General features: G+C 61.7%; 2 protein-coding genes and 1 non-coding gene across 4 annotated transcripts in view; 1 reads left to right on the forward strand and 2 right to left on the reverse strand.

Moving 5' to 3' along the window:
* HPCAL1 (hippocalcin like 1) overlaps window positions 1-2,547 on the forward strand; it is a 70,341-nt gene extending 67,794 nt beyond the window's left edge. For both annotated transcript variants that reach the window (XM_054728233.1, XM_054728234.1), the window contains 2 exons: window positions 374-479; window positions 1,843-2,547. In XM_054728233.1, coding sequence (XP_054584208.1) covers window positions 374-479; window positions 1,843-1,940 — 204 coding nt within the window. In that variant the 3' untranslated portion in view covers window positions 1,941-2,547. The remainder of the gene's footprint in view (window positions 1-373; window positions 480-1,842) is intronic.
* A 6,378-nt stretch (window positions 2,548-8,925) lies between these two features.
* ODC1 (ornithine decarboxylase 1) lies at window positions 8,926-16,112 on the reverse strand. The gene is made up of 12 exons (XM_054728096.1): window positions 15,912-16,112; window positions 13,733-13,836; window positions 13,504-13,640; window positions 13,079-13,252; window positions 12,780-12,952; window positions 12,372-12,506; window positions 11,966-12,047; window positions 11,748-11,831; window positions 10,687-10,849; window positions 10,493-10,605; window positions 10,154-10,368; window positions 8,926-9,401 (listed from the first exon to the last, which is right to left on the reverse strand). Exons 3-12 carry the CDS (start codon window positions 13,603-13,605, stop codon window positions 9,260-9,262), a joined length of 1,383 nt encoding a protein of 460 aa, XP_054584071.1. The 5' UTR covers window positions 13,606-13,640; window positions 13,733-13,836; window positions 15,912-16,112; the 3' UTR covers window positions 8,926-9,259.
* On the reverse strand, window positions 14,704-14,836 carry LOC114230392 (small nucleolar RNA SNORA42/SNORA80 family). The gene has a single exon (XR_008558672.1). It is a non-coding gene; the product is annotated as a small nucleolar RNA SNORA42/SNORA80 family (small nucleolar RNA).
* Window positions 16,113-16,476: the final 364 nt, after the last annotated feature.

A 16,476-nucleotide genomic window follows, 5' to 3' on the forward strand; every position in this document is an offset into this window, starting at 1 on the left:
CTGTACCCGCACAGGCCTGGGCCACCCCTCGGGGAGCTACGGGCGCGCCCACCCCCAGAAGCTCCCTCACGCGCCTTCTGGGCGCCTCCCCAGGCGGCCCCCTCCTCTGACCGCTAAGTGGGGTCGTCGCGCCTGCTCTTGAGCCCCATCATCGCATCCGGCTTCCTTCGCCGACTGCCCACCGGTGACACCCGGGTGCCGGGAGCGGCCGGGCCATCCCTCCAGTGGGGGGTGGGGAGGGTGGAGGGGGGTCCTGGAGGCCGGCGAGCAGCCGCCTCCCCGTGCCGTGTGTGGGCTGGGCGGAAGCTCACTCCTGCGCCGCTGCCCAGGAACGTTCCGGAACCTGAGCTCACGCCTCCATGTGCCCCCGCAGGCCATTTACAAGATGGTGTCCTCGGTGATGAAGATGCCCGAGGACGAGTCCACCCCGGAGAAGCGGACGGACAAGATCTTCAGGCAGATGGACACCAACAACGACGGTAGGCGCCGGCCCCCGCCCTCCGCTGGGCTGCGGGAGAGCCCGGGGCAGGTGGGGGGCTGCGCCCCGTCCTCGCACCTGTGGCTGTGCCCCTGAGCCCCGGTCTCCGAGCTTCTAAACTGGGGACCCGAGCAGCCTGTGGGCGTGGCCCGCGTGCTGATGGCCCCCACCCGCCCTGGTGGAGGGGGCGCCTTCAGGACCCCGCAGCCTGAGGAGTGGGCGTGGCCCCTGAGAGCCCCACCCGCCGAGGGGGGCGACAGGCCGGGAGCCCAGAGGGGGGGGCGCTAGCGGGGGGCCTGGGCACTCTCCTGGGAGGGTGCTGTGCCCTCCCTTGCAGCCCGCCCTGGGCCTGGCCGCCCCTGCTGGGGGCCCAGGAGGGGGCCCTCTCTGCTGGACAGGCGGGGTCCCTGCCACCGCGGTACCTGTCACCGCAGCCGCTCCCGGGCTCCTGGCAGAAGCCCCCTAACTGAGATGGGCCCGGACCGGGCCTGGGCCGACCCCTCCAGCGCCTCCTCCCCATCCGTCCCGCCAGCGGCCCCCCCACATACACACCCCCCGGCCCCGCTTTGCACTGAAGTCCCTGAGGCGGGGAGGTTGGCGGCTGACCACTCCTCAGCGCCGGGCACACGCTGGGCACCAGCTGAGCTCCTGCTGCCTCCCCCGCCATGAACCTTCCTCTCCTTCCTCGACCCCCCTAATCTCCTCCCCCCCCCCCCCCCCCCCCGCGGCGCAGAGCTCGGCACAGGCTCGTGTCTGCTTCAAAGCCCGTCCTGCCACGTCTGTGCGTCTGTGCGGGCCAGGCCGCTGGGGAGGGAGCACGTGGCACCAGTCCCCCCCCCCCCCCCCCGGCAGGGGGGCCCGAGCAGACGGTCTCCCAGCTGGTCCTGCCGCCCCCGCGGGCAGTCACCCTGGGCCCGCCCCCCCCCCCCCCCCCGCGGGCAGTCACCCTGGGCCCCCCCTCCCCCCCCTCCCCCCCGCGGGCAGTCACCCTGGGCCCGCCACCCCCCCCCCCCGCGGGCAGTCACCCTTGGCCGCCCGCCCCCCCACCCCTCGGGTGGACAGCCCCCCAACCCTGACTGGGTTAGGGTTCGAGGCAGAGGCCACGAATTCCTCAGGTAAAGCGTGGGGTGGCTCTTAAAGGATTGAAATCATCCACCGGCCACGCGTGTTGCCATAATGGGCGTGCCCTCAGCGGGGAGCCGGGAAAGCAGAGGGTTTTCCCAAAAGGCCCACGAAGCAAGCGGCACCGGGACGTCCGGCGGCCTCGTGAGGGCTCAGCCGGCCCAGGGGGCGGGGGGGGGCGGGGGGGGGGTCCCGTGCTCGGGAGGAAAGCCGTGCACCGCTGACTCCCGCCCCCCCCCCAGGCAAGCTGTCCCTGGAGGAGTTCATCAAAGGTGCCAAGAGCGACCCGTCCATCGTGCGGCTGCTGCAGTGCGACCCCAGCAGCGCCAGCCAGTTCTGAGCCGGCGCCCGGCGGCGGGAGCGCCCGACGGGGCGGCGCGGGCTTCACCGTTACGCTTTGCTCGCAGAAGCGGATGCCTCCTCCATCATCCCTGCTACCCCGGCCGGGCCAGGTGACCCCGCACTCACCTGTCCCCCTGCAGCCGCGCCCCCTCCGCCGGCCTCCCCCACCTCCCGCCTCCCAGGGAGCCGGGACCCCGCGGGCGCCGTGGGCTCAGAGGTGGCGCCGGCGGCGGTGTCGTGGCTGCAGGTGACGGGAGGGGACAGGAGCGGCGAGGAGGGCGGCCTCCCGTGCATGGCAGCACCCCGCTCGTCTTCTCCGCCAAAGCCACGCGCAGTCCGTGTGCTGCGGTCCTCCCGTCGTGTGTAAATTACCCGTGTTTGATGTGAAGTGTCACGTGTAGGTCCCGTATTTAATGCCTCTGAGGCGTGGCTCCCTCGTGGCCTGTGGTCTCCCAGCCGGTTCCTTGTGGTGTTCACGCCAGCCTGCCCGTGTCCGAGGACATGCATGCGCGTCCGCTGCGGGAGGCCCCCAAGAACGCAGGGTCTGTGAGGGTGTCCGTGGCCGGCCCGGCGTTTCCTGTATTAAAATGATCCAATAAACAGCACCTCCGAGTCGTGTGTTGGCCCCTGGGAGCCCCAGCCGGCGCCCCCGCGCCCACGGGAAGGGTGGGCCCCGGGTCCCGCCGCCGCCTCGTTGTCGCTGTGTCTGCGGATCGGCACCGCCTGTCCCGGTGCCTGCCTGGCGCCGGGAAGCACCGGCGGGAATAGAGAGGACTGTCCTCGGCAGGTTTGCGGGGACACCGCCCCCCGCCCCCCGCCCTGTGGTGTAATCAGCGAGGTGGCCGTGGGCGCACCCCGAGGAGGAGGCCATTGTCTCCGCACACACACGTGGCCGCGGCCCTGGCCGCCTGCGCACCTCACACTCCACAAGGGCCTCGAGGTGACAGAACCGGGAGGGAGGGGCCTGCCCCACAGACGTCACCGACGCCAGCCGCCCCCCCCCCCCCCCCCCCCGGCTCACTCGATGGCAGAATCAGAACTAAGCCAGCCAGGCCCTCTGCGCCCCGTCCCCGGGCCTGTGCAGGTCTGTGGTTGGGGGTCTGTGTTGGGGGGGACGGGAGGTGTGTGTGGGACAGCCGTGTGAAGTGTGTGTGTCCTGTAGGGTGTTGCACACTCACGTCCTGTGCGGAGAATTGGCGTGGAGGGTCCGGAGCACGTGGCCTGGTCTGCGTGGGCAGGTGGGCGGCTCCTGGGCACGAGTGTGAGGCCGCGCTGAGTGGCAGCCTCGCAGCTCGTTCCCGGTGGGGCCGGGGGGACCCACGCCTCTGCCCCCGGCCACCAGCAGCCGGGTTTGCCCCTGCCTGGGCCGCCCTGCCCCTGGCCCCACGGGGGCTGACCGTGGCCTCGAACTTCACCTCACCACATGCCAGGCCGTTCCTTTTGTTTTTTAAATTACTGTTTTATCACTGAATGTATTGGGGTGACATTGGTTAATGGAATCATACGGGTTTCAGGTGTGTGACTCTAACACATCATACAGTAGTCGGTCTGACCCCTCGGTGACCCCTGTGGCCAGAGGCACAGCCTGTATATGGTGTTGTGTGTTCACCCCAAGTCTCTCCATCACCATCTCTACCCCAGAGCCTCTTCTCCCTCCCGCCCCCCTCCCCCCCCAGGTCATTCCCAAGACTCCGAGCTGTGTCCCTTCCTCGGGGAGCTGCCCCCGTCCCCCGCGACACCCCTCCCTCGACACCCCTACACCCCAAGCCGCCCGCGCTGCTCGGCGGGGCCAGGCCGGCAGCTCGCGGTGAGGGAGTGAACGGACGAATGAGTGAGTGACCCACCCACCGGCCCTGCCTGGACGCGCCCCACACCGGCCTGGCACGCACGTCCCGGCGTGGCTCCCTCCCAGCCCTCCCTGTCCCACTAGCCAGACAGGACTCGGGGAGCCGGGGCACTGACCTGGGCTTTGGGGTGGCCCCTGCTCCTCTGGGCGGGGTCAGAGCCGGGGCTGGGACAGGCACCCTGTGGGGCAGCCCAGGGCGGGAAGTGCTCGGTGGAGAGTGCAGATGGGGAGCGGGCGACACTGGTCATGGGGGGCGGGCCTGGACCCTGGCCTCAGGGCCGGCTCCGTGGGTGGGGGGTGGGGGGTGAGGGGTGAGGGGTGAGGGGTGGGGGGTGGGCAAGGACAGCACCCTCCGCTTCCCACGGCACCCACCTGCGCACGGCCAGGGCGGGCGGCTGCGAGAGAGCCCGGGGCTGCGGGGTCCTGGGGCCCTTCAGGAGGTGAGTGGGGGCGTCACCCACGCCCCACAGGCAGGGGCAGCAGGCACAGGCTGCGGGCCCCAGGAGCTGTGCCCGGGGCCAGGCAGGAGGCCAGGGCGGGGCTGGGGGGGCTTCCCCTGTGGGGCTCAGGAGGAGTTTCGGGGGAGCAGCCTGGTTTGGGGACAAGGTGCTGGAGCCCCTTCCTCCCGCCCTGGACCTCCCTCTGGGCCAGACCACCCCTGTTCCCGCAGCCCTGTCCCCATCGGCTCCGCCAGCGTGTGCTGAGTGACGGGGTGACCTGGGAGCTGGGTGACCCGGGACTGGGTCAGGGCCCCCACCTGCAGGGGAGCCTCGGGCGCTGGGTGCTGCTGCCCCCTGGTGGCGGTGGCTGGGAGGGCCTCCCGGGCTGGGATGTCTGCATCCCTAAGGCCTCCCAGAGCCTGGTGTTTGGTGAGTGACGGAGCCCCGGAACCTGAGGCTGGGCGCCCGGTACCCTGCACTCAGGGGCCTGGCAATAGGCGCCGATTAAACTGAATTTCAGAGAAACAACAGATGATCTCCAGCGTGCACGTGTCTCACGCGGTATTTCACGTGCTGACTTGCTGTGTCTGGCAGCCCCGCGTGCCAGCCATGGGGCGGAGCCTGCACAGCCTGGGCCGGTCAGACGGCGGAGGGGCAGCTCCCAGGCACCCCCAGGGCAAGGGCACATGAGGGTCCTGCCAATGACTGACCTCAGTCCAGCTCCGGCCCCCTGAGCTTGACCCCCACTCAGCCCTCACCACCGAGACCACAGCCCGAGGAAGGTCCCCTGGACTCAGGCTCCACCTCGGTGACCCCTGTGGCCAGAGGTCACGACCTAACCCTCCCCCTTCTGGAGTCAGGATGGAAAAATCCTCCCACCGCCCAGGACAGGATTCCCAGGTGTGCTCCCTGCCCGGAGCCCAGAGCGTCCCTGACTCCCGCTAATGACCCGCCAGGTGCACGTGCGCCAGCCTCCAGCTCTGGGTGGGGCCGGGGGGGGCCTGGTCACTGCCAGGCCGGACTCAGCGGGGTCAGTGCAGCCCGAGCCCACGCATGACCGCAGCTCACGGGCCAACCCCGCAGGGCTGGAGCCACGGCTGCCCTGGCACCCACGGCCGCGCCCTGGGCTGGGATGAGGCTGGGGGACGGCGAGGACTGGAGCCCCGCCCCCGCCCGGTGGGACGGAGAAAGGGGCTCGGTCCAGCCTCGGTGTTTCTTCTTCAGCAAGAGGCCAGGGCAGCAGGGGACCTCCTTCCTCCCAGGCCCTCCTGATGGGCTCGCTTTCCTTGAATCACTTGGCCTCTGTGGCCGGCATCCCATCTGTGAAACAAGAGGCTGAGAGCCCGGCCGGCAGGGCTCGGGGGCTGAGCATCGACCTATGAACCAGGAGGTCACGGTTCGATTCCCAGTCAGGGCACAGGCCTGGGTTGCAGGTTTGACCCCCAGTGAGGGACATGCAGGAGGCAGCCGGTCAGTGATTCCCTTTCATCGTTGATGTTTCTGTCTCCCTCTCTCTCTTCCTCTCTGACATCAATAAAAGTGTATATTTTTTTAGAAGCGATGGATTTAGTCCTAGCCAGTTTGGCTCAGTGGATAGAGCGTCGGCCTGCAGACTGAAGGGTACCAGGTTCCATTCCAGTCAAGGGCACATGCCCAGGTTGTAGGCTCGATCCCCAGTAGCGAGCGTGCAGGAGGCAGCTGATCAGTGATTCTCTCTCATCATTGATGTTTCTCTCTCTCCCTCTTCCTTCCTCTCTGAAATCAATAAAAATATATTTTAAAAAGAAAGAAAGAAAAAAAAGCGATGGATCTGGCCCTGGCCAGTTTGGCTCAGTGGATAGAGCATTGGACTTCAGACCATAGGGTCCGGGGTTCGATTCCGGTCAAGGGCACGTATCTCGGTTGCAGGCTCCTCCCTGGCCCAGGCCCTGGTTGGGGCGCATGCAGGAGGCAACCAACCGATGTGTTTCTCTCACATGGATGTTTCTGTCTGTCTTTCCCTCTCTAAAAACCAATGGAAAAATATCCTCGGGTGAGGATTTAAAAGGAAAGTGATGGGTGTAGGGGCCATAGGGCAGAGGGGTTAGGCCATCTTCAGAGCAGGGCTCTGGGCTCTGAAGCCAGCCCCCCATTGGCCAGCTTCCAGGTGGCTTCACTTGTGTGAGTTCCGCCTGCCAGCCCGCGGGGTCTCCCTGCTCCGTGAACCGTGAGTCTGGCGCCTGCAGGGCGGCCGCGGGGTGGGCGAGCCCTGCGGAAAGGCTCCGCTCAGGGCCGCCAGCCGAGCTCAGCAAGTTTCGGCTCCCGTTACAATGACTCCCTGAAGCCCATCTAACGTGGTGTCCGTTCCCACCGCCACAGGCCCCAGGGCCTAAGGGACCTGTCTTTACTGGGTCCGTTTCATCGCTGAGCTCTGGTCCCGTTGCCCGGCAGAGAGCACCTCTCAGCTCCAGGATTTCCGTCATTTCGGGTTGAAGCTCCGTCACTCACGGCATCTGCTTCCCGCTCAGGGGAAGTGGCTGGTCCAGGCTGGCACCAGGGGGTTCTGATTGCGGGGCCTGGCAGTGTCACCCTCCACTCTGGAAATGCCCCCTCCCTCCCCAGGCTCCGGCCACTCTCGGAGCACCATCATTACCGAAGATCAGGCATGTTTTATGTGGCAGGAGCCAACATTTAAATGGACAGTCGTCAGCCCTAGCCGGTTGGCCCAGTAGTCGGAGCGTTGGTTTGTGGATTGAAGGGTTTGATTCTGGTCAAGGGTTGCAGGCTCCAACCCTACCTCCCCCCACCACACGGCACATGCTGGAGGCAACCAATCGATGTCTCTCTTTCACATCAATGTTTCTCTCTCTGTGTCTCTCTCCCTCCCTTCCATTCTCTCTAAAATTCAATGGCGAAAATATCCTTGGGTGAGGATTAACAACAAAATAGACAGCAGACATTAAAAATCGTTGTCTGGAAATCCGAGGTCCTGCAAGTGGCTAACGGGTTCACTGACCAGAGTGGGCCTCCGCCGATCTGAGCCACACCGCACACTCGGCATTTCACCTTTGGCTCTTCTCAACTTACAAGTTAAAACTAGAGTTTAAACTCTTTTTTCTATAAAAATGCTCTTGTAGAAATCCAGACATCGGCTCCGATGTTAGCAGCTGCTTCCCAGCCTGGTTCCGCGGAAGCTGGGCCGTGTTCACAGGTGTCTGCCCTAAAACGGGTTACACGGTTTCACCTTCACATTACACGCCATCTACATATTTACGGTAAGTTTGGGCAGCAATACGTGTCTCCCTCTCACACAGATGCCCTCACCTGCGCAGCACGTGCACCTGAGAACGGGGAGGGCGGTAAGAAGGCAGGGAGAGCGCCACAGGTGTGAGGGCTGAGCAAACTGACCCGGTCCTGCTTGAGGTGCCCCGGAGCAGACCTGCTGCGCCACAGCCCAGCGGAGGGAGCCCGCCTTCCGGTGCGGCCCTGCCTGGGCGAGTGCAGGGTCCACACGCCTGGGGCTGTGGTCAGCCACCTGCGAATGGTGTTCTGTTCTTCTTTTTAAAAATCTGAGCCCCAAGTGACGGACCCACACCCACAGAAGAAACCGACTGTAAGTTAGGAGGAGCGCTGGGCCCACGGGGGCGGAGAGCAACCACGTGCTGCTTCCTCTTCTTACAGGGACACCAGTCAGGGGACAAGGGCCCACCCAGCAGCCTCGCTGAACCCAGACCCCAGCCAAACCCGTGGGGAAGGGCGGAGGCAAGGAACACGGCCAGTGGGGAGGTGAAGCTGCTGTTTCTGCGTGGCCGTGGGTGCTGGGTGCGGCCGCCTGTGCATGGCTGTGGGTGCTGAGTACAGCCACTTCTGAATGACCATGCATTGAGTGCAGCTGCCTGTGCGTGGCCGTGGGTGCTGGGTGTGGCCGCCTGTGCAAGGCAGTGGGTGCCGGGTGCTGTGCATGCTGGGTGCGGCCGCCCGAGCGTGGCCGTGGGTGCTGGGTGCGGCCGCCTGTGCATGGCCGTGGGTGCTGGCTGGGTGCAGCTGCCTGTGCGTGGCCGTGGGTGCCGAGTGCTGTGCATGCTGGGTGCAGCTGCCTGTGCGTGGCCGTGGGTGCTGGCTGGGTGCAGCTGCCTGTGCGTGGCCGTGGGTGCTGAGTGCTGTGCATGCTGGGTGCAGCTGCCTGTGCGTGGGCCTGCTACTTTTGGGGATGCAGTGGTCAGAGAAAAAGGCAAAGATCTACAACACCGAGTGGTGCTGCTGGATTTATTAAGCGGACTGCCCAAGGCTGCACTCCATTCCTGACCTGTAACCACAGCGCCTGCCTGGGGAGTGCTGCCAGGTGGGAAGGGGAAGCCTGGTCTGTGGGCAGGGCTCCGAGGCCTCGTGCAGCTCCCCGGGCACTGGCTGGGACGGGAGCAGGCCAGCCAGTCACCAGGGGCTTTGGGCAGTGCAGTCCCGGCACCGTGGACCTTCGGGCGGGCTGAGCCACTGGTCTTGCTCATCCATCGCTCCCTCCAGCTGCCTGGGGCTAGACCTGCCCCCTTCCAGAACCCTCAGCAACTTCACGCAGGACTCATGGACAGAGATGCCCAACAGAAAAGCGTGTCCACAGTTTCACCAACTGTCAAGTCCTCTGGGGAAATGAAAACATGGATTCCCACGTGTAGAAACATGGCAAGGCGGGCATGTGGACGGACACACTGAAGACCTCCCAGTGCCCAATTTCCAAGGAACTTTATTGGTTCAACAGGTCACAGCACTCGGCCTCAGCTGGTTCTGCCAACACACAAGCTACAAATGCTTGCCTGGCAGCTGAGGGGCGCTCTGCAGTAGCATGTTTGAGAATTGAGTAAAAATCCATATAAAACAAATATTCAAATAGTTTCCATAGGAACACATAAGTGTGACCCCGTCGCCTAGGCCTTCCACCTGGTTCCATCTGTGTCACCCCCACTTACAAAGACATTTCAAACTAGCAATCATTAAGTTAAGTGGTCCCCCCAATCCTTAAGTCAAGCTACACTCGCGTAACAGCTACAGGAATGGCGTCTACACGTTAACTCGGGCCGACGCGCAGGCTGCTGGGAGGAGCTCCATCCCGCTCTCCCAGGCGCAGGACACAGGCAGGGCGCCGGCGTCCTCCTCCACCTCGGGCGGGAAGTCACGGTTCTGGACTTGCTGCATCAGTTGCCTGAGAGAGAGGAGGGGCACAGTGAGGAACCCGGGTCACCCACACCGAGCAGCTCCCACTAACTTGTTCATGGCCCGCTTCCTTCCTTGTTACTGCCACGAGGAAGCACCTCAGTATTTCTAAAGCTAGCGTGGCTCCAGAACCATCTTGGGGTAATAAGGAAACCACAGGTCACATGCACTCATTAAAGTATTCCTGCCACCCAGAAATATCTTAACCAGACTTTTCTAAAATGGTTATGGATCAGGGAAAATCTGAAAATACAAATCAGTTATTGGAGAGATTTTCCCATCCATTTGTATTCTCCCAATTTTCTAGAGTATCTCCCTTAACAGGGAGAAAATAAACTTAAAAACGTTCTATTTAATCAAGCAACATCATTCCTTTCAATTAGAGTAAGATAAGAGCATAAATCGAAGAAGATATCTATTCCCTTTTCCCCCCTAAAAAGTACATTTGCTACAGCTGGGGACACCAAAACCAGGAAGGGCTTAGGACAGAAGCAGCAACAGGAGAGGGACTGGGGGGTGGGGGGGGGGTGAGAAGGCAGAGAGAGGAGAGGGCCTTGGAGACAGGCTCAGGGTGAGCCCAGGACGAGCTGCCCTCTGCCGCCCTGCTTCTAAGTCCTGTGGGCCCTTAGCGTTTAGGGGCTGCATGCCTGTAGGGGAAGAGGGGGGAGACAGGTGCGGGGCTCCTGGAAGGGAGCGCCCCAAGGTCTCTTATCAGGCCCACACACACGCCCTGGCACTAACCATGTCGGCCCTGACATCACGTAGTAGATCGTCGGCCGCTGGAACCCATTGAAAGTAGAAGCAGCAGCCACGGTGTAAGCACCCATGTTCTCAAAGAGCATCCAGTCCCCCACGTGCATCTCGGGCAGGCCGCAGCGCTCCACGATGCGGTCGAGGCCGTCACAGGTCGGGCCCCAGATGCTGGAGGGGTAGTACTTCTCATCTGGTTTGGGCCTCTGCATGCGAGAGAAACGGACCTAGTTACACTCACCACGACCAACCATCTTCCCTCGCGCGCACAGTACGCTGATGGCACACACAGTACGCTGACCGCACACACAGTACGCTGAGCGGAGGTACCTTCTGCAGAAGGGGCTTCACGTGCGCATGATCGTAGAGGATGCAGTTAAAGGACCCATACACTCCATCGTTCACGTAATACATGAAGGTCTTCTCACTCGACTCGTCTTCATCTAGAAAGCACATCAGTCTCAGTGACCACCTTTTGTACCAGCTTCCACTCCCGTGTGCAATGAGTTTCGCTTTACACCTACCATCAGAGCCCGTTTGTTCCTTTAAGACCAGTTTTTTGGCAATGATATTAACTGCAAGCGTGAAAGCTGACGCAACATAGTATCTGCCCGGCTCAGCTATGAGTGTCACTCCCGAGTCTGATGGAAAATACTTGTCCAGGGCTGGGTTGATTACACTGGTGATCTACGGAGTGAGACAGACAGACAGACAAGAGCAGTCAGCCATCAGGGGAACCAGGCGGTGGAGAGAGCAGTGCTGTGATGTGATATAACACGTCTGCACAGCCTCAGCAGAGGTTATCACCAGGCAACAGCAAAAATAAACACTGCCCCTCAAAACCAGCCTGCGCACCCCATGGTTTCACTTGGATTCCCTCCTGATACCCTTCTATCCTCTAAGATGTTATAGGGACGATTTTATCAAACGATAAACAAATATATTACTACTTACTGAGGGATCAGAGTGCCCCAAATATTTTTATCTAGCAAATACATGCCAACAGGATAAAACTCTATTCTGTCAACCTCACAGAATTTGAACAAATAACTATGTGGACATTTTATAAACTTCAACACCATTTAATGGGGCTTAACTCCCTAAGTGACTAAACACTTAATGTTTTAACGAGAGGAAATACGAGTTCTAGCAAAGCACATTTGGTATAAAGATGGACAGCAGGCCCCCCAATTATGTCGCCTTGTTCAAATGTTGTCATTTTGCTGGAACACTGATGAGCAGCCATAGGAACTGAGCCCTCAGGTATATCAATTAGCCCAGGATAAAGCAACTGTTTTGTTACAAGTCGTCTGATTTAAAGTCACAGAACCTATTAATGACATAAGTGAGCACTTGCTGTACTAAAGTCAGTGTGTTCTCTCATCACCACAGCAACATTTCTTAATTGTTTCCCAAGACATTTTAGAAACTGACTCATGTTTTAGAAAACCAAAGAATATTAAGAACAATTTTAGACAGCACAAAAGTCGCTCAGGACATTTCTTTTCCTGTTTGTATAGTCCCAAATACTCCCCTAGGGGACTTGCTAAAGCAGCCACCACATACCAGTTTGGCTATGAATTACCTCCTCAAATTTAAGCTTTGCATCCTCAGATCCAGGAAAGCCACCACCGATATCCAGCAGGTACATGCTGAAGCCAACCTCAGCCTAGAGGCAAAAAACCAGGTCAAACAGCGAAATGTGTACCAGGCCACGAAGAACGGAGGAGGCCGGCCGATTCTAGAATTGAGACTAGCTCTGCGGCCTTGCGCTCCGCACCCTGAGGGTTTCCGTACACTCACCCCCATGTCGAAGACGCAGCGGGCGTCGGAGATGGCCTGCACGAAGGTCTCGGGGTCAGTACAGCCGCTGCCCACGTGGAAGCTGGGGCGGGAAAAGGAGAAGACGCTCTATCATCTGAGGAACTGTTCGCGGCGGGAACAGACTGTGAACGTGCACTGTCTGTCGTTATCCCAGCCCAGGGGTCGGCAAACTCATCAGTCAGCAGAGCCAAATGTCAGCAGTACGACGACTGAAATTTCCTTTGAGAGCCACATTTTCTAAACTTAAACTATATAGGCAGGTACATTGTTATTAACTTAATGAGGGTACTCCTCAGCTGGCCTTGGCCAAAAACTCAAGGGGCCAAAGAGCCGCAGTTTGCCGACCACTGTCTTAGCCTCTAACCCCCGGCCCCCACGCTCTCACCTCACACCGATGACATCGATGTTTAGCTCCTTGGCCCGTTCCAAAAGAAGCCTGCTGGTCTTGAGTGTGGCACCAAATTTAACACTGAGACGACACACTGCTTTGGAGTCGTCGGTGGCAATCCGCAAAACCAGCCTAGAAGCAAGAGCAGCACCGACTTCACAGGCCGCCCAGGCACATGCTAAGCACACAGACTCTTCGGTTCCGACACACAGTGTCCTCGGCTCTGGTCCTCTGGGGTGATCTGACACGGCTTTCTTAACCAAGAGGGTGTAAGCCATTTCCCACGCTGCCTCTGACCCAGTGCAGGGAACTCACGGGAGAACAAAACCCAGCACCTGGACATCGGAGCGTGTTCAACAACACGCAGATCCCACTCCCCACCCGCCCTCTCGCGGAGGAACTCACTTGGCCTTTGGATGTGCCCTGGCGACCTTCATCAGCTCGACTTCGCTGTCGAAAGTCATCCTCTGGACCCCGTTACTGGCGGCGTATTTAATCTGAGACACTTGTTTACAAGGGTTTGCGTAGATGATCCTCTCCGGAGGCACCCCGAGGCTCTGCACCAACTGTATCTCAGTCTGAGAAGGAAGAGGTGTTGCACGGTACAGGTGCAGCCAATAGTGCAAGAAGCAAACACGGGAGCTGTCCCGTCACGCCCGACCCCCCTCTGCTGCCCGGGGACCACGCAGCTGCGCCTCGCTCACCTTGCTGGCACAGTCAAAGCCCGTCCCGATGGCAGCCAGGGTCTTCACGATGGTCCTGCTGTCATTGCACTTGACTGCATAGAAGGGGGTGACCCGCGGAAGAGCTTTTAGCCACCGCAGGTGTTTCTTTAGAATGTCTCCCAGGTCCGCGACATAGAAGGCATCCTTATCGTCCTGCAGAAGGAGCGGGCACGGGGAGCGCATTAGCCGCAGACAATGTGTGCCCCGCGGCCTCCACCGCTCCCATCACCCTCAGTCCATTCACCGACATGAGTATCGCTGTTATTCTGGACGATCCGCAGCCAATTAAACTCTCAATTCCCCAACAAGACACCAAGTGCCATCACACTTCCTCAGACCCCACCGAAGTCCCCCAGGGGCCGCACCGCCCGGCGACGCTGCCGGCACGGACTCCGTGCACTTACTGAAGCGGAGACTTCGTTAATCTTCTGGTCCAGGATGTCCTTGGCGGTAAAGCCCTCATCGAGGAAGTGGCAGTCGAACTCTTCGTTACTAACGCTGTTCATGTTCCCGGTTTCTGGATGTTCCCGAATGCTGCACACTGCAAGAGGGTGGAGACACTCGCTCATTAAATTACACTAAATACTTAGTCATTCTGAACCAGACGAACGTGCAACGGCCAAGAATACTTACAAGGAAAACGAAGACGGGATGGGAATCACTGCCAGCTGTTCAGCCGCGCTCTCCAGGAACCCCGTCCACGGGAGACGGTCCCCTCCGTGCAGCAGCGGGAAAGCCTGGAACACAGACGGGCTGCCCCTTAGGACACATCAAGTGGACACACCGGGCCCTAACGGCGCCCACCCAGGAAGCAGGGCTGCTCAGACACCTCACGGCTCCCTCTCTGGGTTTGGGAACCCCATTACTCCGGGTATAAGTTATGAACCCACAAATCTCTACAGCAGGGGTCCTCAAACTGCGGCCCGCCGAGGACATTTATCCGGCCCGCCGGGTGTTTTTGCCGCCGCTGCCTGTCCTGCTTAGCAGCCGACTCGTCCCGGGCCCGCAGTGCGCATGTGTGGAACGTGCGCCGCACTCTCCGACTCCCCTCCTGCTCTCTGAGGGACAGTGAACTGGCCCCCTGTTTAAAAAGTTTGAGGACCCCTGCTACAGCATCTGAGGACACGACAACACCTCAGATTATTTTTAAAGCAGCACTGAAATCCCATCCAGAGGACTGTACATCTCAAACACTTCAAATTATACAGAATCATATCATGGAAACATCTAGGGCTCAACTTACAGAGTGCGCTCAAGTCTCCTGGGAAATTTATGAGCTAATTTTATTTGCAGGGTGGGCATGTATTTTTAAAAACTGCATCTTCAAATCAACATAACATAGTGGCTGTATCTGATCAGAAAAATCAGCATTCTTAGGCTAGTGTTGCCTACTAAATTAGCAATCCCGGGAATCCCCACAGGCCCTCTGATATCTGCAATATGTGCTGAAGTAAGCAGCATAAATGGCTTATGGGTAAGCAACAAGCTGGTAACAATCAGAGCCCCTGTCCTTGGACTCCATCAGCTATGACGGTGGTGGAGGACGCTTGTCTTCATGTTACTTATTTAAACCGCCTCACTTCCTGCCGGGTAAAGCCTGCTTCCCCCAGGCAGCCTGCTTCAGTGCCTGCAGCCCACGGGCAGAGGCCGGGCAATGGTTCGAGGCCGCAGCTTGCTCGGGCACGGGGCACATGAGAGACCCAGGGGGCCGGGCCTGCCATCCATCGGAACCCGTGCCCGGCAGGGCTGGTTCCAGCTCTCCACCGAATGTGACTGTTGGGCACTGTCCACCTCCAACTCACCGCTCCGGCCAGCAAAGGCCTCCCGCCGGCTAGAGAATAAGGAACGGCAGGGCGGAAGCGGTGAGGCCTGGGTTAACTAGGGTCTTCAAGGCAATGCTCAGGCTTAAACCTGGGGCGTTTTTCTCTGAAATACATCGCTGCTCTCCAGTCTCTTTGGAAGCCAGGACCGCCCCCAGGAGTTCCCTAAGAGGAGGAATCCCCGAGCACCAGCCGGCACCTTCCTGCCAGGACAGCCGGTTATGTAGAGAGGGGCCGATTCCAACGGGAACTGAGACCATCACCGTCAGCTAACGGCCGCCCGATCGCAGGGTGGATCCAGCCCACATGCTCTGTTCTCCCCACATTTCTAAGAGGTTCTGCTCCCCCACTTGCACCCATTCCTTCGGCTTCTCGAACGCAACCGGCCTTTTCCGAAAGCCTCGGGGTGGGCTCCTCCGTCCACCCTGCGCCTGAGCGGGGACCCGAACGCTCCGGCCTCTCTCGAGTCACTAAGTCACTCAGATCCTCAAATGGACCTGCCGGGCCGGCCGGCACCGATCCTCGGCCACCACGGCTACCTCGGCCCCGGCAGCCCTCGGGGTCCTCTATCGGGTCCTCTGCTCTGACCGACCGCGCAGAAAACAGCCCAAAGCCGAGGTCCAGCGCTCGGCAGCCCGGTCTCCGCAGCGGCGCGGGCGCTCGCACCTGCACCTGCCGCCCGGCGGGCCACGTGGGTTTAAAGAAGGAAAACAGCGGTTGAAGGAACCAACGGGCCTCCCGACAGCTTCCGGCTCAGAACCCCACGGTCGGGTGCCCCAGAGGAGGGCGGGCCGCCCAGGCCGGGACGGGCGCGCCGCGGGGAGGGCACGGGCCGGCACGCGTCACCGGGAAGAACCCGGGCCCCGCGCCACAAGGTCAGGGGCCGGCGGCCACGTGTCGTCGCAGGTCCGGCGCGGGTCTGTCCCGGTCTCCGCCCGGCCCGGCAGCAGGGACACGTGGCCGCCCCGCCCGCCCCCCGGAGCCCCTCTCACCTCGGAGCGCCGGCCGCCTCACGCCGACCCCATGGAGCCGCCGCCGCCGCCGAGCGCGCAGGACCGCCGGCCGCCCCCGTCAGCCGCCCGCCCGGCCGCCCGCCGCCTCGCTCCCTCCCGCGGAGACCGCCGGCCGAGTGGCGCCGGAGCGCTGGCAGAGGGGCGGCGGCGGCGGAGGCTGAGGGCGCTGACAAAGCCCGACGCGCCGCTGCTCCGCTACTTATAGCGCCGCGCGTGTCGTCATGGAGACGCACCAGCTCAAACCAGCCGCGATCGGTTCCGTCCGGGCGTCCTCCCAGGGAGGGGGCGGAGCGCGGCGGCGGCGGCCAACCGGGGCCTGGAGGAGGGGCGGGGGGGGGCGCGGGCGGCTGAACCTCAGCGCCGCCCAGGGCCGCCCGGTCCGCCCCCGGCCTCGCACCGCTCCGGGCCCTGCGGCAGGTCCGCGCACGCGCACGCCCCCGCAGGCCCCGCCCCCGCCCCCGCCGGCGGCCTCGCGCCATCTGCCAGCTCTGCGCACGCGCACGCCCCCGCAGGTCCCGCCCCCGCCGGCGGCCTCGCGCCCTCC

Source organism: Eptesicus fuscus, chromosome 16 (assembly GCF_027574615.1).
Source record: "Eptesicus fuscus isolate TK198812 chromosome 16, DD_ASM_mEF_20220401, whole genome shotgun sequence".
Lineage (NCBI taxonomy): Eukaryota > Metazoa > Chordata > Mammalia > Chiroptera > Vespertilionidae > Eptesicus > Eptesicus fuscus.